Genomic DNA, 23,328 nt, shown 5'->3' with positions numbered 1-23,328 from the left:
AACAATCATACGCAGTCCGTAGTACTATTGCAGTTTAATAGCATTTTCAATTTGAAGATGTTTTGACACTGTTTGTGTGACTATCTTGAAAATTAGCATTCAATTCTCTTGCTCCCCTGTATCCGTATCTAACATTCACATTGTCTTTATTATTCCCCATGAAAAGGTCCAAGCCCAACATGTGAAGTGTTTATGTGGGGTTCTCAGCAAAGCTTCTTCCAGCAGACACAGTCTATCCTATTTCCCGGCCTCTTTTCTGTCCACCCCTTCACCCCTCCTTCGGGAATATGTGAGTTGCCAGACAATATAGTGCAGTCTGTTTAAATAATAATGCATTTAGTGTGTTTCCACTATCATTAAGCATACTTTTACCCATATTTCAGATTTACCAAAATTGTGGCTTAGTGTGTATTGGTATTTTAATTTACATGTAATAATAATAGTGCTTGCAAGGCAGAATTGTTTTGACATTCCTCAAACATGTTTGGGGTCTGGTTTGGAGTTTGTTCTAAACACTTAACCCTATGTATCAAACTTTTGCAACTATATCAGACAGAAACGCTAACATAGACTTCATTTGAGCTCTATTCAAACATTAACGTTTACAACTTTGTGACTTACAATTATTAAATGTGTTGCATTCAAAGTGATTATACTATTGTAATATTTGTAACATTATGTTTGCATCTTCTTTCTTGTATCTACACTACCATTCATCATTTTAGGGTCAGTACAATTTTTCTTTAAAGAAATTATTATATTTATTTCTCAAGGATGCAAACAGATCAGAATTAACAGTAAAATTTTTACATTGAGACAATTTCCATTACAAAGAAATGCTGTACTTATGAACTTTCTTTTTGAATCATGATAAAAAAAAGGTCATGGTTTCCACAAAAGATTATGCAGCACAATCTTGAGCACCAGATCAGCATATATCAGAATTATTTCTGTGACATGTGACACTGAAGTTAGGAGTAATGGCTTATAAAAATTCAGCTTTGCCATCACAGGAATAAGTTACATTTAAAAAGTATTAAAATAGAAAACTGTTATTTTAAATTGTAATAATATTTCTCAATATTACAGTTTTTGCAGTATTTTTTTTTTTTTGATCAAGTAAATGCAGCCTTGGTGAGCATAAGCGACTTCTTTCTAAAAAATTAAAACATCTTATATACCCAAACTTTTGAATGGAAGTGTATTTGGATAACGCATATTTGATTTATTCTGTCTCGCTTGAATATATTTAACCAATTGTTTGTAAACCAATTGCAAGTAAATCTGGTGTGTAGGCTTCATGACATTTACAGTATCATACACAGCAAAACAATCATTATAAAGAAATTAGATTGAAATTAGAGTTTTTTTGTTTCTTAGCTCACCTGTTGCTTGCGGGTCTAAATGGTTCGGCCTTGCACTCATGGAGGTCAGATCTGAGGCAGTTTGCTGAAGTGCTCAAGTCTCCATCTGCACAAGAGTTCCTGTATCTTCCTGTTCCATCTCTCAATTCCACCAAGAGTCTCATCGTGGCCACTGGAGAGTCAAATACTGTCATATATGAGCTGACTTCCGTGTCCAATCAATCTGACTTCATCCCCAAGTATGTTACTGTTGTTATGTAAATCATAGTAACAAATAATTTTTTTTTTATTTCTGTATTATACTGTATATCTTTTTCTAGCTCCGATGTTCATTGATATTTCCATCTCTTATTCTCAGTTCAGGAGAGCTGTTTTTCCAGCCAGGGGTACGTGAGCTAGACATAGCAGTGAATATAATTGATGATGATGTTCCTGAGGAGGAAGAACATTTCCGTGTCAGCCTCAAGAACCCCAAAGGAGGGGCAGAAATTGGCTTTCGTGGTCAAGTGACCTTGTTCATTCCAGCAAACGATGATGCTTATGGGATTATAGGCTTTGCACAGGTAATATAGCCATGGCAAGACACCCCAGGTGAAAAGGGTCAAAAAGTATAACCATACTTCCCCAGTAGATTGATTACATTAAGAATTGCAAAAAAAACAGTGTTACAAGTTTTCGGAAATGTTGTTTAAAAAAAGGCAAATTATCTATACTTAAATTTTCATCAAACAAAAATGAAAATTGGAAAATAAAATGTGTATGTATGTGCTACTGAAATGGAGATTTTTGGCTCAGTGCAGGAGAAAAAAAAATCATTTGGAGAAAACTGCCTTTAAATATTTGTATTGTAATTGTAAAGGTTTCTTGCCTTAATGTTTTAAATGTAAAGTAGTGTCCGTTTCACACTGCTGTTATCTTTCAAAGATTAAAAATGGTACTTACTGAAGCTGTTTGTGCACAGATTTGATCATTTCATTTTATAAACAAATATATTTGTATATAGAACTCTTTAATGAGGGAGGTGGATGAGCTGGAGGATGATAACCCTGTTTCTCTGAGCATCGAGAGGAGGAGAGGCAGATTTGGCAGACTAACAGTACACTGGAGTGCCTATGGTAGTCTGAATGACGTTTTTCCTACTTCAGGAGTGGTGAGAGCTGCTTGCATACCATGGGTTTTCTGTTTTCAGTTGTTTAAGTATTGATATTTGACTGAATTGCATATTTTAAATAGTATATTGTGAACTGCAGACTATCATTTTAGTCCAAAATCACAGCTCTAAGTATAAGCTGCCATTTTTAGCAGTTATACTTGTGTTGTGACTGAAATATGCAAACGACCATTTTTAAAAACAATGTACTATTTAAAGAACCTATTATTCAGTCTAATGTAAGGGATAATCCATGGCTAGCTGTGCATTAAACAATTTCAATGCATGCATCTGGGGTGCATTCAAATCGTTTAATGCATAGCTAGTCATGAATTATCCCACTTATACCATGGTCTTTTTCAAGCACTGACAAGTTAAAGCTGTCTTTGATGTTTGCAGCACACAGAAGGGTAAAAATTATGGTTATTTTTGTCAGTTACGGCTCGTTAGATCTAGCATTCTGCCCGCTTTAAATCAGACACAGGGATAAAGTAGTGCGTAAGATTACGTTTATTTGAATGAATGAATTATAGCATTTATTTGAATTCATTATGACAACAATGTTTCTGTGTGTGCGCAGCGTGATCTCCATTCTCTGTGTGCGAGTGATGTGTGTGTGTGTGTGTGTGTGTGTGTGTGTGTGTGTGTGTGTGTGTGTGTGTGTGTGTGTGTTTCAATGAAAATCAGCCAATCAGAATTGAGTATTCAGACAGACCATGGTATAATATTATATTAACCTTCCAATTAGAACTTCAAAAATGTCAACAAATAAAGATAAAGCACAAACAGTTACAGACCTCTTTACACCATCTTCATCTGTTCTCCTTGTAGGTGACATTTTCTGTGAGCCAAGCTGTTGCTACCATATCACTGAACGTATTAGCTGATGACATTCCAGAGTTAGCAGAAAAAGTCACCATTGTCCTGACCAAGGTCACAACGATTGGGATAACTGATCCATCCAGAGGAGCCATGATCGACCCCCAGCGTGCACAAGCAAACCTTACCATTAAAGCCAATGGTTCACCCTATGGAGTCATTGGCTGGCATCTGGATTCCCAGTACTTCATCACGCCAGAACCTCAAAGTAATTAATCTGTTTTTAACTTTGTCTAATTTGAACTTCAGCACAATAATATAATGAACGGTGTATGAATGGCTAGGATAGCCAATTAACATTGCTGTGGTGTACCGCTAAAAATTAAAGTCAACATTTCCTGCAATCCAAATTACAGAGAAGAAATATGTACATATTTTCTAGTCATATACTTAGTATTGGAATAGTTAAGATGAATTCAGTGGAGGAATTCGTTTGTCAATGTTTTTATACATAATTGCCCCACATTACAATATGAAAATATTTGCTCTTAAAATACTTTTTTCCCCTTTTTTATTCCTTTCACTTCAGAGAGCCCAAGCAATATCACACTAAGTATTGTGAGAGATCAAGGAGCATCAAGGAATGTATTAGTTTATTACACCACCAAACCAGCCCTTCACCTGCCACCTGTCAATCAAGCTAGTGAGGGGACTGACTATGTAGCCAAAGAGGCCACAGTCGTCATGATGGAGAACGCTACTGTTGTTTTGGTATCCATTACCATCCTGCCGGTGAGTACCTCAACTTCACTGGGATGCCATATAATAAAAAAGACCTTCAGAATGTTAAAATTAAAGCATATGGATGCTGTGGTTGGAAATCTGGTCTAATAATTTAAAAGTTGTAGGTTTAAACCTTGATTACTGAATAATTACATTTGTGGTATAGTACAGGTGCTGGTCATATAATTAGAATATCATCAAAAAGTTGATTTATTTCACTAATTCCATTCAAAAAGTGAAACTTGTATATTATATTCATTCATTACACACAGACTGATATATTTCAAAGGTTTATTTATTTTCATTTTGATGATTATAACTGACAATTAAGGAAAATCCCAAATTCAGTATCTCAGAAAATTAGAATATTGTGAAAAGGTTCAATATTGAAGACACCTGGTGCCACACTCTAATCAGCTAATGAACTCAAAACACCTGCAAAGGCCTTAACATGGTCTCTCAGTCTAGTTCTGTAGGCTACACAATCATGGGGAAGACTACTGACAACTGACTACTGACTTTGAGAGTTGTCCAAAAGACGACCATTGACACCTTGCACAAGGAGGGCAAGACACAAAAGGTCATTGCAAAAGAGGCTGGCTGTTCACAGAGCTCTGTGTCCAAGCACATTAATAGAGAGGCGAAGGGAAGGAAAAGATGTGGAAGAAAAAAGTGTACAAGCAATAGGGATAACCGCACCCTGGAGAGGATTGTGAAACAAAACCCATTCAAAAATGTGGGGGAGATTCACAAAGAGTGGACTGCAGCTGGAGTCAGTGCTTCAAGAACCACTACGCACAGACGTATGCAATACATGGGTTTCAGCTGTCGCATTCCTTGTGTCAAGCCACTCTTGAACAACAGACAGCGTCAGAAGCGTCTCACCTGGGCTAAAGACAAAAAGGACTGGACTGCTGCTGAGTGGTCCAAAGTTATGTTCTCTGATGAAAGTAAATTGTGCATTTCCTTTGGAAATCAAGGTCCCAGAGTCTGGAGGAACAGAGGAGAGGCACACAATCCACGTTGCTTGAGGTCCAGTGTAAAGTTTCCACAGTCAGTGATGGTTTGGGGTGCCATGTCATCTGCTGGTGTTGGTCCACTGTGTTTTCTGAGGTCCAAGGTCAACGCAGCCGTATACCAGGAAGTTTTAGAGCACTTCATGCTTCCTGCTGCTGACCAACTTTATGGAGATGCAGATTTCATTTTCCAACAGGACTTTGCACCTGCACACAGTACCAAAGCAACCAGTACCTGGTTTAAGGACCATGGTATCCCTGTTCTTAATTGGCCAGCAAACTCGCCTGACCTTAACCCCATAGAAAATCTTTGGGGTATTGTGAAGAGGAAGATGCGATATGCCAGACCCAACAATGCAGAAGAGCTGAAGGCCACTATCAGAGCAACCTGGGCTCTCATAACACCTGAGCAGTGCCACAGACTGATCGACTCCATGCCACGCCGCATTGCTGCAGTAATTCAGGCAAAAGGAGCCCCAACTAAGTATTGAGTGCTGTACATGCTCGTACTTTTCATGTTCATACTTTTCAGTTGGCCAAGATTTCTAAAAATCCTTTCTTTGTATTGGTCTTAAGTAATATTCTAATTTTCTGAGATACTGAATTTGGTATTTTCCTTAGTTGTCAGTTATAATCATCAAACATTTGAAATATATCAGTCATGAGTAATGTGTGTAATGAATGAATATAATATACGTTTCACTTTTTGAATGGAATTAGTGAAATAAATCAACTTTTTGATGATATTCTAATCATATGACCAGCACCTGTATATGTCTTTATCTAGGAGAAAGGAGAAGTCTTCCTTCCTCGATGCCCTGATGTTCTCAGTACTGGTTTTGACTGGTCGAGAGGTTTAGAGAGGCAAAAGTTCAGTCTGCAGCGTTCCAGAGGTTCATCCCTCGCTGTGTCCAGGGTCTGTCAGCCCCCATAGCTTGCTCTGACCATGTGCCGACCCAGTGCTGAAAAACTCCATCTCATGATCTCCTCCAACTTAAAATTTGTCTGACATCGTTGTTTTCCCTTTATTTTTGTAAAGGGTGTTTGATTTAGTCTTTGCACGTTCGTTTTAACACTGGGTCGGTACTTCCACGTACGTCACGGACATGAGCTTTCTGACGTGATGTCATACGTTGTGAAGAAGCACAACACTGAAGTCGCACGTGTGGTTAAAAAGTATATACTTTTTTTTTTTTAAATAACCGATCATTTTGCTAGATAAGACCCTTTTCTTCGGCTGTGATCATACAGAGCCATTTGAAGCCCTTTGAAACTGCATTGATTTGGACCTTCAACCCGTTGGTTGCCATTGAAGTTCATTATGTGAAGAAAAATCCTTTCCTCAAAAAAAAAATGTTTTCCTCAAAAAACTTAATTTCTTTTCGACTGAAGAAAGAAATACATGAACATCTTGGATGAGATGGGGGTGAGTAAATAATAAGGACATTTTCATTTTGAAGTGAGCTAATGCTTTAAAGGGATAGTTCACCCAAAAATGAAAATTTGACATTTATCTGCTTACCCCCAGGCCATCCAAGGTGTAGCTGTCTTTGTTTCTTCAGTAGAACACATATGGAGATTTTTTTACTTCAACCGTTGCTGTGTGTCACTCATAGAATGGATGTCAATGGTGACTAAATCTATTAGGGTAAAAAAAACATGCACAGACAACTTCAAATTAATCCATGCGGCTCGTGACGACACATTAATGTCTTATGACACGAAACGATCGGTTTGTGCGATAAACCGAACAGTATTTATATCATTTTTTACCTCAAATACAACACCATGTCCAACAGCCCTGAAAGCGCAGCACTTCCGGAAAGGAACGATCTGGCGTAGTTTACGCAAACGGCAGAAGTGCTCTCGCGCTCGTATACGTCACTCATTGTTTACTGTATACGAGCGCGAGAGCACTTCTGGCGTTGACCCTGTGCTTAGATCCCTTGGATGTTACATGTTTCGTTCTCTGGAGGTTTCTAATCACAGCTTGAGTGCAGGCATTTTTAAGTATAGCCTAGAGGGTATTACATGTCAACACTATAATGTGTTGAGTAGTACGTTTACAATACCAATATAATTTTTTTTTACTGTATTTGTATTACTTTTTTAATGTGTTGAGTATTACTTTTACAATTACAAAATTACTTTTTTTACTGTATTTATGATTAAATAACTGCAGCCTTGGTGAACATAAGAGACTTCTATCAAAAACATAGAAAAAATCACCACCATCACTTCCCCTTAAGGGGAACAGTTGGTCTCAGGTCACTCAGTCTGAGGACACACTGTGCTGAAGCTGATGAGGAGACAGACTGACCTCCTAATGCCTACAGGGCAAGCCAACAGCCAGTTACTATCATCACCACAAAAACCCCACATTTTTTCAGTGTGCTCCTGGAATAGCTTATGCTCTGCAAATTGCAGTGGTCGTTAGATATTTTTGCATGTTGGTTAGCCTCAAAAACCACATGTTGAATTTGTTTGGGCTGAAAGACTATCGACATAAATCAGCATGTTGTTAGAAATTAATTGTACAGAAGCTGTTTAGAATCTGCTGCAGAAATTATCCCTTATGTTGAGAAGCACGAGGTGACTAAGAGGTTTAACTAATTAAGTATGTGACATGTAGATAGTATAGGAGAGGATAGCACTTTATTAATCCATGGATGGCATATGTGTGTTTGCTCTTAGGATGATATTCCTGAACTGGCTGAGACGTTCCTTGTAAACATCACCAGAGTTGAACTCTTGGGTGGAGACACAGGAGCAGGTCAGCCCAGTGTGAAAAGACCTGGTCTGGAGATAGCTGAGGTCACCATCCAAGAGAACGATGACCCAAGAGGAGTCCTCAGTTTTAATGTCTCAAAGGTTGGTTGACAATAATCTTTTTCTAAATATATTTTTATACCATTGTATTGGCTTTTTATACATTTACTGTAGTGTGATTTATATATATTTTTTGTCTTTATTGATGATGTAGAACAAACATACTTCTACAATCCCTTGTCTTTTAGGATGTCTCTGGGGCAGTGCTGGCATTTGAGGTACCATCACCTGGAAATGTCTTTCGCCTGGCCGTCATGCGAATGGCCGGTAGATCTGGTAGACTGGTGCTATACTGGGAGGCGCAAGCAGTCACAGCCAGCACTGAAGACTTTATTCCTTCCTCTGGAAACCTTACATTTCAAGATGGACAGGTATAGATTGACAAGTAATTTTTGTATTGACTAAAAAGGGGAAGAGAAGAAGCATTAGGTAGAAAGTTCCTCCATGGGTGCTTTTCAACACTCATGGATGCTTCCTCATTTCCTCGTACCTCCGTTCTCCAGCCTGTGACCCAGAAACCATTCAAAGTTAGCCATCGCAAAGGACATCTCAAATCAAATTGCACCACAAGGAGGCGAGGAATGAGGAGTGAGGAAGCTTCCAGAGGAGCTATGAGCGCGGATGCACAGGTGTATCCTATGTGGAAGTCTTTTTTGACGAAAAACCTGACAGATGTATAATATTCCAATGTACAAATAAGCCTTCCTTCGATTCCAAATTTTCTTTCCTTGCATTCTTCCCTCGTATCCTAAGGGGGGTGGAGTTAGGAAGTGAGAAAAGGAAGAGAGGATGCACAAATAATAAATAAAAGCACCCCCTGTGGTGAGCATGTCACTTGTGTTTCTTCTCTTCCACTTTTAGGCTGAATAATGGCTTATGACTATAGAACGCCCCTAAATATTAGTAACGAAATATTTTGAATTAGCTGTTTCAGAAAATTAAAAAACTGTGGGTATGAAATATAGAATAAGAACGATTGTCATTATAATGTGAACCTATTTGTTTGTTTGCAGGCAGTGGCTTATATTGAGATCACCATTATTGATGACACAATTGTGGAGTCCACAGAGACATTTATGGTCAAACTGGTTCGAGTCATTGGAGGTGCCAGGTTGGGGGATGAGGCGTCTGTGGTAGTCAGCATCCCAGCCAATGATTCACCTTTTGGTCGATTTGGGTTTGAGGAGCTAATGGTAAATTTACCAATAATATCTATTAATTTTAGTCCAATATTAACATTTTGCTGGCTTACCTATGTGTTTTGTCTCCGGCGTGGTATTTGCATAACCTGTAGTAACTGTAATGTAACTTGTATGCTTGTATATAAAGTAACTTATTCTTTGTTTGATAGGATGTAACCTTGTACTTAGTCTAACTTCTCTATTGTCATTATTGACAGAATAATAATTTGGCATTAATGCTCTAATACCTTTGTGGTTACTTTATCAAAGCCATAATCAGCTAGACTGAAAAAAGAATATGAATATATATATATATATATATATATATATATATATATATAATTTTTTTTTTTTTTTTTTATCTATTCTCAGATCTCTGTGTCTGAGCCTCAGTTCCTAAATGACCCAGCTTCCAAAGCTACACTGACCGTAGTGCGTAGCTCAGGAGGTGAGGGAGTGGTGAATTTGATCTGGCTTCTGCAGGAAGAGGGAAGAGATGACCTAATCCCTCATAATGGAACTCTCATCTTTAATGGGGTAGGTATGGCTGGTAAATATGAAAATGAGTATTGCCTTTAATTAATTGAATAGCACTTTGACTTGTGCCACAGTGAGATACTCACAGTAGTTAAATGGTTTTATCGTTCCTAGACTGAGTCAAAGAAGACTCTGATAATTCAGGCTTTGGCTGATGCTGTCTTGGAGGGAGAGGAGAGATTCACCATTCAGCTTCTTTCTCCAAAGAATGAGCCAGTCATTGATCCAGTTAGAGGTTTGACAACATATTATTACCATTATCAAGCATATATCATGTGTCTACATTTTTGACAGGTAGTGTTCAAAGTCATCATTTACTTGCTTTTCTTTCCGTCAGGTGTTGCTACTGTTGTTATTCAAGCTGATGTGGGTGCCCTGGGAACTGTAGGAATAGCTGATTCCAGCAGTAACATTCTGATTGGTGAACCAAGAAGCAATTATAATGGAACAGCTCTGGTCAGGTAAACTTTTCACCTTCTCCAACCAACAGAGGTTACTGGGTATTTAATTTCTGCACCATTGGTGTCACCAAACGTAATTGGCAAACAATAGCAAAACATATTTCCCAAACACCACATCTGAAGATAAATTGTGCCCTATCAATTGCAGTCTTGTAAGAGGTCCAGGCATCTTTGGTGAGATTGAGATCTTCTGGAACATCAGTGCAGCTTCAGATACAGAGTTTGAGGAGACCTCTGGCAAAGTTGTTATGAAAGACCGCCAGTCTGCCGCTACAATTCAGCTGAAGGTAAAACTGCTGAATAATACATACTACTGTTCAAAAGTTTGTGGCCGGTAAGATTTTTTTTATGTTTTTGTAAATGCTCATCAATGCTGTATTTATTTGATGAAGTGCAAACTTTTTTCTATTTTAATATATTTTAAAATTACATTTATTCCTGTGAAGGCAAAGCTGAATTTCCAGCAGCCATTACTTCAGTCTTCAGTGTCACATGATCCTTCAGAAATAATTATAATGTGCTGAAGGAGCATTTGTTAATATTATCAATGTTGAAAACAGTTGTGATGCTTAATATTTTTGTGGAAACCTACATTTTGTTTTTTTAGGATTCTTTAAATAGAAAGTAAAAAAAAAAATGTATATGAAATACAAATATTTTGTAACACAGTCTTTACTGTCGCTTTTGATCAATTTAACCTCCTTAGCTCTAGGACCATTTTTGGGGATTTCTGCATGGATTTGGCTTACCCAAATTGAAAAGCTTCCCATACCCACATATAGTGGTCTAAATACACAATGTTGGTGTCATTTTACTGGAAACCCTTTGAAGTTACATAAAACTTAAAGCTTAAAGTGATAAACATTTAAGTGTATTGTTGTCTGAGCTCTAATAAACCCCCCAAAAAAGATTAGATTTTTTGGGTTATAAATTAATTTTTGAAAGTGTATAACTCAGGCCTTGTGTGATCTAGCACCCTGCAGACAGTTTTGGCTGTTTCCACTAGATGGCAGCAAATATTAGAAAAAAATATCATGTTGTATGCAAGATTTATTCAAAAATAAATGGATCTGAAGGAAGGAATATTACCTTTTTTATGTAATTTGCCCCTACCCAAATCTCTCCAATATACAAGTCTCCCAATATACAGTGGTATAAATGCAAAATCCCAGTGTCACAAAATTCTTTTTTCCAGTGTTTGCTGACATATGCTGGAAACAATGCAGCATGTATTTGGTGGTGGTTGAGAAGATTCCCCCCTTCTATGTAAAGCGCTTTGAGTGCCTAGAAAAGCGCTATATAAATGTAACAAATGATGTGGGTATGGGAAGCTTTTCAATTTGGGTAGGCCAAATCCAGGTGGAAATGGTCCCAGAGTAATTTAGTGTAAATAAGTTACTTTGTGTAAAACAAATGCCAAAGTTATGCTTATCTCCAGAAAGTAGACATTCTACGCTTTCGAATGGGACCACATATGAGGTCAGAGCTCCTCCACAGACTAAATTTAGAATGTAAAGTATATACTTGATTATGTCATTCCGGGTCCTTGGAGTTTAAGAGGTTAATGCATCCTTGCTGAATAAAATTATTAATTTATTAATGACCCCAAACTTATACGTAGATACATACTTGTAGATTGAATGTCAATATTATACTAATACATATTCATTTTAAAATGTATAATGCTAAAATGTATAATCATACTGTACAAGTTCAGTATGAATCCTTATCTTGACCCAGCATAACATTTCCCCTGTAAACTGTAAAAATGTAAACCATCTTGACACAAAAAGTCAATTGTATTCCCTCTCCCTGTTTCTGTAGGCACTAGATGATGAGATCCCTGAAGAAAGACGTTTATATCAGCTAAGACTGAGCTCTCTAACCCCGGGCACAGCAATCAACCCTGACAGACAACTTGCCACCATCACTATGGCTGCCAGTGACCTTCCCCATGGGCTCTTCTCCTTCTCTCAAGCCTCTTTGCGTGCCACTGAGGAGGACAGAGCTGTGAGACCCCTTACATGACATTACCACTGCTGAGATACAAACCACAACCAGAGGACTATGTGCTTCTGCTTATTCCCCTTGACTGGGAAAGTCATTGAAAATGTTTTTTTTTTAAACTTCCATTAAGCAATAGCCTAGCAACCACTGATCCCACGACAAAAAACACTGTCAAGTTTTCTTTATGAGAGACTTTGGGTTTTTAGTGCTTATTGAGTATAATGGAGCAGTTCAAAAGTAATAAGACTATATTGAATTTAAAAATGGACAAAGGGTAAGTTCTGTGTATGCTCAGTTAGCTTTGACCATTAAAATTTCCCTAGAATAAATTGTAACGGATTGTAAGAGATGGGAATGAAGATATCTGTGAACCCATACTCAAAGGTAGTTGAGACTCCAACAGTGTCTTGTCTCTTACCAGGTAAATGTGACCATTGTTCGTTCCATGGGTGTGTTTGGCAGCGTGTGGGTTAGCTACCACACAGAAGGCAGAACTGCAATCAGCGGACAAGATTTTGGACAGTCCTCTGGCCGGATGCTATTCAGGCCTGGGGAGAGTTCAAAGGTCATCACACTGACGATACTCGATGATGACCTTCCAGAAGGACCAGAGGAGTTTTTCCTCAACATTACTCTAGTAGAGCTTCTAAATGTTAGGTAGAGTTCAGTTTGATATCTGAAATCCAAGTCATGCAGAAGCTTGGAATAGTACTAGCTATATACTTATGTGTATGCTGAAAATCTATTTCTTTCCTCTTGTTTTCAGTTCAATGGATTTTACAGTGAGAGAGTACGGCTTACAGATTGACCAGCCTCCAGCTATTGGCAATCTGTCCTCCCTTATGGTGATTATCCAGAAAAATGACAACGCTGAGGGTGTTCTGGAGTTTGACCCCAAATATGTCAACATCACTGGTACTTTTATGCCTCTCTCTTTTTTTCTAAGCTCTTTTGTGATTTATTAGGGTACAACGGCGGTAAAGGCGCGCCGAGGGAAAAGGCACCTTTGATGTTATTTTCCTCTAAACCACTTGATGGCATAAACTTGCCACAGCACTTTCCAAAACATCCGTGGCAGCAACGCAAAGTTGATTCTGGGCTGATTTGATCTAATATTTTTATATAATTTTTAAAATATTGCAGATTTAAGTAGCAAATGAGAATCGATATAATGTTTATATTTAGACAAAGGTCCTCTTAATGATTTTCAGTTTTGTTCAAGATAAGAGCAACAGTTTTTTAATAACGGAAAAACTTGTAAAAGTATGGTTTTTGGTGTAAAAGGTTTCTTTGATCGCCTTTTTTTTAATCATATATTTTAGTAATTATCCAAAAAATTTGGTATCCTTTGAAAGCTTACGAACTCAAAATTCATCCTGTGAAAACCGTTTTGAAATCAGACGTTGCGTTTCCATGGAAATGGTACTCCAAATTCTTCTAGCAGGCTCCTCCTCTAGTGGGCGACGTCGTTGTAATTCGTTTCGTATTACAAAATGTATTTTAACTACTTTATAATCAAAATCTTTTCTTATCTTGACAAAACATATCGTCAGAAAGGTCTGTTTTGTGATGGAAGTGATATTTGAAAAGAAATTTATAGGAAACTGCATCAAAAAAACAATCAATAGAATGTGGATGACACCTGGTGGCTATTTTTGGTATAGCGCCTAAACAACATCTCATGGGGACTTCATTTTTTGTGATATCAACTTCAAATTTGGAACACAACTTGGTTAGACATATGGCTTTGATTTTATAGTAATTTTATAGTAAAACATTTTTTGTAAAATATATATTTTATATACAATTTTAATATTTATTACATTATTTTTCATTTACAGTAAATTTAAGCTTCCATAACTTTTTCATACTTTCATATTTTGAAATGCTTTCACTTAAGCAAAAATCTGCCGAGTGTCTTCTTTAAAACAAGACCAAATTACAGCCTTTAAGTTTGGATCTCAAAAAGGGGGGTGACCAGTTAAGGGGTTAAAATAATTTTGTTTCTGTATTTTTAAAATTATATTTTTATATTAACTACATAAAATATATTTTTATTATTAATATTTTCAAATTTTCAAAATTCATTATTCTATTTATCAAAATAAATTGAAAATAGTACAAACTTTGCTAAAGTGATTGAAAAAAAAAACATTAAAGTATTTGTATTTGTACTGTGTGCCTTTTCCCATGCTTTTTTCCCACCTTGCCACCTCGTACATTTATAAGATTTTTGAACAATGAACCACTTTTATGATTTATTTTCACACAAAATCAATGTTCAATATAAACATGTTTTTTTCTGCAATCATACACTTTGGGAGTGTTACAAGTGAATTTAGGTATCACTATCGTGTACAGTAAGAAAGACAGATGTTCATTTTGAGAAATTGTTTACTTTAAAGTTGTCTCTTCATATCAAGACTGGAAGATCTAAAGAATTAGTAAATATAGATTACGCTTCACCTTCAAATAACACATATTGATGTGCATGTGACTGTTGTTATTGTTAACTAAACTAAAACTAAAATTATTAAAAAATAATTTTTGATAATTTAAATAAAGTGGAAATTATAAATATTACACTATAAACTTGAAGTACTACAATTACTAAAACTGAAACTGAAATAAATATAAATTAAAGCAAAATAGAAATATTTAAACAAAAAAGCAATACAAATGACAAAAAAAATTACTAAAACTTTAACTAAAATTAAAATGAATTACATATTACATAGTAATCACATATAAATAATATTAAATTCCACTGGTATGCAAATGTGTATGATACATATTTGTTGTCAGTCTTTGTTAGTCTTTCCAATTGTTTTTGCGTCACAGTTGAGGAAGATGTAGGAATTCTGTCCATCCCGGTACTGAGGCGTATTGGATCCTATGGGCAGGTCACAGCAGAGTTTATCTCCAAAGGTTTGACTGCTCAACCTGGTTCAGATTACATTCTGCTCAATGGCTCCATCACCTTTCAGCATGGCCAAACCCTCAACTATATCAATGTCTCCATAGTGGACGACACAGAGAGGTAAGAATGGGGTTATTAACTTTCATTGCTATTTATGCTTTCATTGGATTTGTAAAAAATGTTATTGTCAATGAGTGTACGTTTTGTGAACTTGTAGCATGTTTCATTTAATGATGTTTTTTTTCTTCCCACAGTGAATTTAATGAGATATTTGAGATGCAACTCACCGGTGCCACAGGAGGTGCCATACTTGGAGCTCAGCTAATTGCACGAGTTACAATTGCCAAAAGTGACTCGCCAAATGGTGTGGTACGATTCATCAACCAAAGCGCCATCAGCATTCCAAACCCCAACAGTACCCTCAGACTGACCCTGTTTGTAGAGAGAGCGGACGGGCTGCTGGGAAACGCCACGGTGAGCCCCGTCTAGACTATGACCTCACACTTCTGATGCCATATCCATAAAATATCAGTTTTCTACATGTAGGGAAGCACTTGGAGGACAGACAGACCCAGAACTAGTTGTTTCCATTGATTTGTATGTAATGAATAATGTGGTAAATGAAGATTGTGGAATATTTTGGTGGATCAAAACTGGTCTGTGAGATTTAGTACAGACCTTTATGTTACTTTAATGTAGAATTGATATTCTTCACAGACAAAAGTATATTTATCCGTCAAAGTGATTTTCAATAATCAATCAAACATTAATAATTATTAGTCAAGAAAATAATATCTATATATATTGAAGAATTTCCTTTTATTTTCTATTAATTTTGTTTTTTGTTTCCTATTGCAAGATGTTGATTTGTATTTTGTTCCTCAAAACAGTGTTCAAATAAAATATTTTATTTTATTTATTTTATTGTTTGCAATAATGCCTCTAAAAGCTTGGTTAAACAGTGTGATTTAATAGCCTGGATGCCAGCCGAACTTAGCCCCGCCCACAAAATTTTTACTCGGGCAGTTCGGTCTGGACTTGCTCAATAGAGAAATAATTATGCCCGAACAGAAGCTGTTCGGACCAATGAAATTGTCAGGGCGGGCTTTAGACGATGATGGACAGATGATAAACAGTAACGTAATCATCTACGTCATCAAAGAGCGCTTGGGTTGAATTTGTTCTAATCCTAAACGGAGAACTTGTTCGTATATGCATTCACCTTTACTATTTCTCTCAGAAATGATGATCGTGTTGGTAAGTACTCTGTGTATGCTTAAATTCGTTTTTTACAACACCGGCAAAGTTTGTTTACACTCATCTTTTTCTTCTAACGTTAGGCTACTTATTCCAGCGTGTGTGCAGACAGGGTTGCCAAGTTTTTACAACAAAACCCGCCCAATTGCTAACGTTCCTCAAAACTAGCCAAAAACAAGCCCAATAGCTTTCCAGGGGATTCTCCGGGAAAAAAAGGCATTTGGGGGGTAAAATATGTGTTATTTTGGAAGGACTGCCTGCTAAAATTCGCATTCCTGGGTCTGTACATAATTGGGGTCGCTTCAACCCGTGGACTTGGCAACACAGTGCAGTTGAGTTCTGTTAACATTTGACTACTAACGTTATGCGTCGCTCGGTCGCTCCGTTGCTCTGATTGGTTGTAGGTCTATCCAATTGAGGTCTTTCCTGGTTCGGTTGAAACACGCCCCATAATCACAGCCCAACGGAGCAGTATCAGACTCATATTCTGACTAGAATTGAGTATGGCATATTCTGACTAGAATTGAGTATGTCGACGTCAGGCTAGTGATTTAATGGAATGAAAAAAATTACAAGGCTCAAAACAGTATTTTACAATATTTATAAATAACAAGCAAGATTTTTCATGACATTTAAGTACTTCCTGTACTGTCTTAACAGAATCAGCACAGATTCAAAGTGTTCCTCTGACATGTGCTTGTGTCATTTCTATTCTTCAGGTATTATGGCAGATTTTAGGTCCAAACTCAAATGAGGTTTTACCATCAGTAAACACAGACATTGGTGAACCAGTGAACGGGACATTCGGTTTCAGAGATGGGGAAGGGGGTGTGCGTAGCATTGAGCTGAAGATCCTGCCTCACGGTGAGGTGGAGGTCACAGAGAAATTTATTGTCGTGCTTAGTATCCTTTCTGGAGAGATGGGTGTTGACCCCAGAGCCGGATCTGTCACACTCACGGTACGTCCTGCTCAGCACACAATAGCGATAACCTCTAGAAAACAGAGGATAAAACTGTAAATACTGCAATGTGACATTTTAGCAATTGTGTACAATGTGTTCATTCTCCAGATTGAGAAGTTTGGAGACCCCAATGGCATAGTACAGTTCACAGAACAGGACCTGAAAGAGCGCATTTACAGTGAGCCTTCTGACAGCGAAGGGCCGCTCAAAATATCACTCCTTATCACACGTAGAGAGGGCGTTATGGGCAACATAACGGTAAGAAAAAATTTTATAAGATAAAAGCATTTTTAAACCATCACAGGAATAAAATACATTTTAAAATATATTCAAATAGATAAGTTAATTTAAATTGTATTAATATTTCACAAAATTTTCAAATAAATATATCCAGCCTTGAGCATAGGAGACTTTTTTCAAAACGTTAAAAAAATCATATCAACCCCAAACGTGTGAACAGTAGTGATAGTATTGTAATTATGTTAATGTTCATAAAATGATTTCAAGCCCCATAATTGTTTTTCCCCCAGGTTTTCTGGGAAATCCTCAGTGAAGCAGACACATCAGGAGACTTTGCTGCCCTGCAGGGTTCTGTCACTATCCTGGCAGGACAGCGTTTGGCAGAGATAGTCCTCACCCTGCTCCCCGACTCTGTGCCTGAGATAGAGGAAACGTACGTCCTCCGTCTAATCTCTGTGGAAGGAGGCGCAGAGTTGGATACAACCCGCAGCAGTACCCGTTTGAAAGTCCGGGCCAATGACGAACCCCACGGGGTGTTTGTCCTTTATTCTCAAAACCAGTCAGTGGTTGTTAACGTGGCGGACCGAAGTAGACAACTCATTATCAGTGTGAACAGGCTGGCAGGGGCGTTTGGCAATGCCAGTGTGGGATACAGAATCAGTTTTACCACCCCTGGGCAGAGTTTTACTGAGGACACAATCACTGGGAACATACTGGTGAAGGACGGAGAACGAGAGGCCAACGTTAGAGTGCCATTTAGTAGCCAGGTGTGTGATTTATTGAATAAGAGTCAGATATAAGAGTTCAAAGGACTTCTAAAGATCTAAGGTCCGTATTGATATTTTGAATGTGTCCACTACAGGTGTTTTTTGGGACAGGCTTTAACTTCAGCGTTGAGCTGACGGATGTGACTCTGATTGGTCCCCTGCTCAGTTCACCTCCCAGAATTCAACTTGAATCAAAGCTGGCTGTCGTTTCTGTTCCTGAAGTGGCTGCTAATGCTGAGGTTCAATATAGCATAAAACGTCTTTCTAATATTACCACCAGATGGCGCACAACTAATCAATAAGCTGGTTGCTGGTTTGACTTAACCAGATATTACATCAGTATATATATATATATATATATATATATATATATATATATATATATATATATATATATATATATATATATATATATATATATATATATATATATATATATATATAAATATATATTTTTTTGGTGTCTTCAATGATACCACTAAAAGGGGCAATTAATCACCACAGAATGTGAAGTGCCCGGGTCACATTTCATCCAAAATGTCTAAAGAAAAACGAAAACATGTTGTAATCATGTTACAGTTTTACAGTGTTTTACAGGAAAAATTACTAAAGAAATAAGCATACATTAAAAGCAGTGCAATTAATACTACCATATTTTATTTCACATTATAGTGACCCAAATTTGTGGATTGATTATTATTATGAAATATGAAAGAATTATGAAAATAATGCCACAATGCAACAAAAAAAAAACTCAAAATAATTTAATTCATCATTATAAAACACATAATTTACTCTAAATTATTTTTCACTTCATTTTGGTATTGGAACTCAACCAGTGCTGTTTTATCCTTGTGCTGTAGGTTGGATTTTCCTCTTTGGCCCTGCGCATCTCAGATATAGAGAGTGGCCAGTGTGAGGCGCTGGTGACACGGACAGGCTTATATGGGAACGTAACCGTCCGATGGAGCTCTGGCTTCCCCCCTGGCCAAACTCCACCAGGCTACCAGCCAGGAGTCATCTCACCAAGATCAGGTTTGCCCTAGAGAGAGAAATTTGCTTAATATATATGAGAAAAATCCAGAAATTAAGAACTGACACTATTAGTCTGAATCTTCTGTTCTTCTTTTTCTCTTTATCTGAAGGCACGGTAATGCTCACCCATGGTCAGAGGAGTGAGGTGATCTCTCTCAGTGCTGTTAATAACATGTCAGTTGTCACAGCACATGCCATTTACCTGACCTCTGTAGAGTCGGAGTCACCTGGTGGAGCCCGTCTCAGGTAACACTGTCTTCTCGAAAACCAAATCCCCAAATTCACATTGGTATCTGAATGGTTTGTTGTATATGTTATGCATTCAGGACTGGTTACACAGTAGCTGAGGTGGAGCCATTAGGATTGTATCAGTTTCATCCTGATTCTCGGCAGCTGGTCATTGAGGAGGACGTGCAGACCATCACCCTCTACGTCCAGCGCCTCTACGGCTTCCGCAGCAACCGTTCCAGCGTCTCCTACAAGACATGGCCTGGCACTGCCCAACCTGATATAGACTTTGCAGCAGTAGAAGACGGGCAGCTTCTGTTTGATTCCCGCCAAACATCTGCTGCCATTCGACTGTCCATTCTAGATGATTCCATAACTGAACCAGATGAGAATTTTTATGTGAACTTAACCAGCGTGCGTGCTCTCAGTGCCAGTTTGCCTTCAATCTCAGCTCAGCCTCGCATTGTGTCTCAGCATAGTGTGGCTACAGTTACCATTCGTGCTAACGATGTTGTTAGCGGATTTCTGAGCATAGGACCAGCGATAATACGCATATCTGAAGACAGTCTGGATGGTGAGCCCCAACAGAAGCTTGCACTAAGAGTACGGAGGTCGGTAGGGCTCACAGGAGCGGTGAGTGCCAAAATCAGGGCTTATTCAGGACTCAGAAGCCCAGAGGGGGATGCAGCCCAGTTTCATCAGGCGCATAATGGCACATGGGCTTTGGAAGGGGAGGACTTTGCCTTGGAGACCCAAACTGTCACGTTGTTGGAGGGACAGAACGAGGTGGAGGTCAGTGTTCTCATACTGAATGATCAGGAGCCGGAGGGACAGGAGGCGTTTTTTATCTACCTCAGCGAGGCAGAAGGTGGAGCACAGATTGTCAGCGTGCCAGATGAACTGGGGTTCACTTCCTTTGCCAAAATCATTATTCTGGGTGAGAACCTTACTGTTATTACAGGGATCAACAATAAGGATTTATATATATATATATATATATATATATATATATATATATATATATATATATATATATATATATATATATATATATATATACACACACACAGGGTTCCCACGCTTCTTGAAAGTACTTGAATTTCAGACACATGGATTCAAGGCCTGGAAGTACTTGAAAACAAATATAGGTCCTTGAAAGTGCTTGAATTAAATTAGAAATAAATTGTGTTTAGAATTGTGTTACACTATATCCGCTATCAAAGACAGAACGAAACGTTGCTTATGTTCTGGGGGTGGAGGGGTAGCAGAAAAACAAAAAACTTGAACCGATGGAGAGCAGTACAAACACTTGCTGAAAATGAAAAGTTGCGATTTTCTAGGCCGATATGGCTAGCCTAGGAACTATACTCTCATTCCTGCGTAATAATCAAGGAACTTTGCTGCCGTACCATGGGTGCAGCGGAGCAATGATATTACGCACTGCCTGAAAATAGGCTAACTTCCGTCAACATAACCAATGTGACAACTTGCTTGCACAGAGAGCGTGCTGGGGACTATTTTCAGACGCTGTGTAATAGGGCTGCCACTAACAACTATTTTTATATCGATTAATCTATCGACTAATTTATCGACTAATCTATCGCAATCATTTTCAACAATTTTATTTAAAAACATTTTATTTAACTTGCAACTTTTGCATTCAGTAGTGTACTATAAAAAAAGTATAAATGTAAACAAGCCCTTAACAAAATGTAAAACTAAAAGAGTAAAAATGTAAAAAGGTACAAATTTGTCAACTAACATAACAAAAAAAACCATATAGAATAGTGTTGTCACGATACCAAAATTATGACTTCGAGATGTTTGCAACAATCACATTATTATCAATCATGTTAACACTAACCACTATTCTGAACAAGTTGGGATGACCGAAATTTTATTTCATGATACGAGTAATTAAATATTTTTTAAATGTAATTTTATAATTACGATTAAAATATAAATATAATAAAAATATATACATTTAATTTTATTTTATCAGTTTTTTTTAAATAAGCCAAAATGTAAATTACAAAAAAATTGACAAAAACAGTGCTTTATTTTCAGCTACAGTAACTCTAATTATCAGTAGTATTCAATAAAGAAATTAAATAATAAAATGTAAAAACAAAAATGCGTAGTCACTCTGTGAATTAACTATACACTAATTCTTAATAAATATAGTAAAGTTATTCAGTCAAGCATGGGGTGATTTTCTATTTTCTTTTGTTGAACAACATTTATCACAAAGATAAATTTGTGATTAACATTAATCACAAAGAATATTAGGTCCGGTCCTTTAAGACCTGCAAGGAGTCGGACCAAATTCATTGTAACACATAACGTTACAGAGTTGAGTGAGAAATCGGATGTGTTCAATAAAGACATATCCCACTGTGTTTACCTGAATACTCACCAGGATGTGCATATTTTTGACCATTCAAACCCAATAATCCGTGAAACAGACGTCGCAATCTATCTGAGTGAAAGGTGTGTGCGCAGGTGTGTCCGCACTTTTCTGTTGCATTCTTTTTCCTAAGCTGCGCGTATATATTTGACTGTTCTGCTTCCATTGTTTAGTGAACGGTGGAAGCAGAGCTCACACACGCGTCCTCACTCCTGCTGTCACCCGCAAATTAAGAAATACTGCTCTTATTAGACTGCTGTCATTTTTAAAGTACCGGTACTAATACAATTTCATATCGTACCCAACTTACCCAGTCGACTAAAAATATTGACGTCGACTAATTAACAGCGTCGACGCAGTCGATTGTATTGACCAATCCCGACAGACCTACTGTGTAATATCATTGCGCCGCTGCACCCATGGTACGGCTGCAAAGTTCCTTGATTATTACGCAGGAATGAGAGTTGTAGTTCCTAACCATATCGGTCTAGAAAATCACAACTTTTCATTTTCCGTCGGTCTTAGTACACGCTGTAACTATACCCATCACAACATATAAATAGGAAAATGTTGGCATTATTTTGTCACTTATTGAGCAGTCAGCTAGCAGGAGCCGTTTACCTCCAGTCTTTGTGCTAAGCTAGGCTAGCGGTGGGTGTGTCAGACAGAGTTGAGACACAACCAGACATGGAGATGAGAATGGTATGTATGGACTTCTCTAACTCTGGGGGATACAGTGACTAAGCGAAAGTCCCAAAAAGTCGGCGTGTTCCTTTAAGTGGCCTACTTTAAGAGGCCTTTCGTGATGCTACATATGCTGGGTTATGAATCTGATTGGGGCTTGAAATTAAATAAATGGTGCTTGAAAAAGTCCTTGAATCTGGTGTTCATGAAAGAGTATATATACATATATATATATATATCTCTTTTATATTGGCCATTCTTATTGTTGAGCCCTTGATTATTTAGATTTTTCTTTAATACTGTACATTGCCGTTCAAAAGTTTACATGATCCATCAGTCACATGATCCTTCAGAAATCATTCTAATATACTAATTTGGTGTTTAAGAAACATTTCTGATTATTATCAATGTTGAAAACCGTTGTGCTATTTAATATTTTTTTGGGGTACCTGAATTTTTTCAGGATTCTTTGATAAATAGAACGTTCAAAAGAATATCGTTGATTTGAAATACAAATATTTTGTTACATTATAGCTAAATGTCTTTACTGTCACTTTTAATCAATTTAATGAATCCTTGCTAAATTGTATTACTTTCTTTAAAAAAAAAAAAATCTTACTGACTCCAATCTAATGAACGGTAATGCATATTTGAGCTAAGCTACTAATGCTTCTCTCCAAC

General features: G+C 37.4%; 1 protein-coding gene across 1 annotated transcript in view; it reads left to right on the top strand.

Moving 5' to 3' along the window:
* adgrv1 (adhesion G protein-coupled receptor V1) overlaps positions 1 to 23,328 on the top strand; it is a gene marked incomplete at its 5' end in the record, with an annotated part of 162,086 nt that overhangs the window by 67,113 nt on the left and 71,645 nt on the right. Inside the window, 25 exons of the mRNA XM_079814345.1 lie at positions 167 to 289; positions 1,381 to 1,603; positions 1,723 to 1,927; positions 2,368 to 2,514; positions 3,346 to 3,601; positions 3,923 to 4,125; positions 7,827 to 8,003; positions 8,150 to 8,332; positions 8,975 to 9,154; positions 9,515 to 9,679; positions 9,794 to 9,914; positions 10,017 to 10,140; positions 10,289 to 10,427; positions 11,965 to 12,150; positions 12,569 to 12,804; positions 12,914 to 13,062; positions 14,989 to 15,187; positions 15,322 to 15,541; positions 17,044 to 17,283; positions 17,395 to 17,544; positions 17,817 to 18,293; positions 18,389 to 18,532; positions 19,157 to 19,328; positions 19,439 to 19,574; positions 19,655 to 20,493. Coding sequence (XP_079670471.1) covers positions 167 to 289; positions 1,381 to 1,603; positions 1,723 to 1,927; positions 2,368 to 2,514; positions 3,346 to 3,601; positions 3,923 to 4,125; positions 7,827 to 8,003; positions 8,150 to 8,332; positions 8,975 to 9,154; positions 9,515 to 9,679; positions 9,794 to 9,914; positions 10,017 to 10,140; positions 10,289 to 10,427; positions 11,965 to 12,150; positions 12,569 to 12,804; positions 12,914 to 13,062; positions 14,989 to 15,187; positions 15,322 to 15,541; positions 17,044 to 17,283; positions 17,395 to 17,544; positions 17,817 to 18,293; positions 18,389 to 18,532; positions 19,157 to 19,328; positions 19,439 to 19,574; positions 19,655 to 20,493 — 5,394 coding nt within the window. The remainder of the gene's footprint in view (positions 1 to 166; positions 290 to 1,380; positions 1,604 to 1,722; positions 1,928 to 2,367; positions 2,515 to 3,345; positions 3,602 to 3,922; positions 4,126 to 7,826; positions 8,004 to 8,149; positions 8,333 to 8,974; positions 9,155 to 9,514; positions 9,680 to 9,793; positions 9,915 to 10,016; positions 10,141 to 10,288; positions 10,428 to 11,964; positions 12,151 to 12,568; positions 12,805 to 12,913; positions 13,063 to 14,988; positions 15,188 to 15,321; positions 15,542 to 17,043; positions 17,284 to 17,394; positions 17,545 to 17,816; positions 18,294 to 18,388; positions 18,533 to 19,156; positions 19,329 to 19,438; positions 19,575 to 19,654; positions 20,494 to 23,328) is intronic.

The sequence above is a fragment of the Gobio gobio genome (genome assembly GCF_949357685.1).
Source record: "Gobio gobio genome assembly, chromosome: 4".
In the NCBI taxonomy this organism is placed as follows: domain Eukaryota; kingdom Metazoa; phylum Chordata; class Actinopteri; order Cypriniformes; family Gobionidae; genus Gobio; species Gobio gobio.
This window is presented reverse-complemented; position numbering and strand designations above follow the sequence as displayed.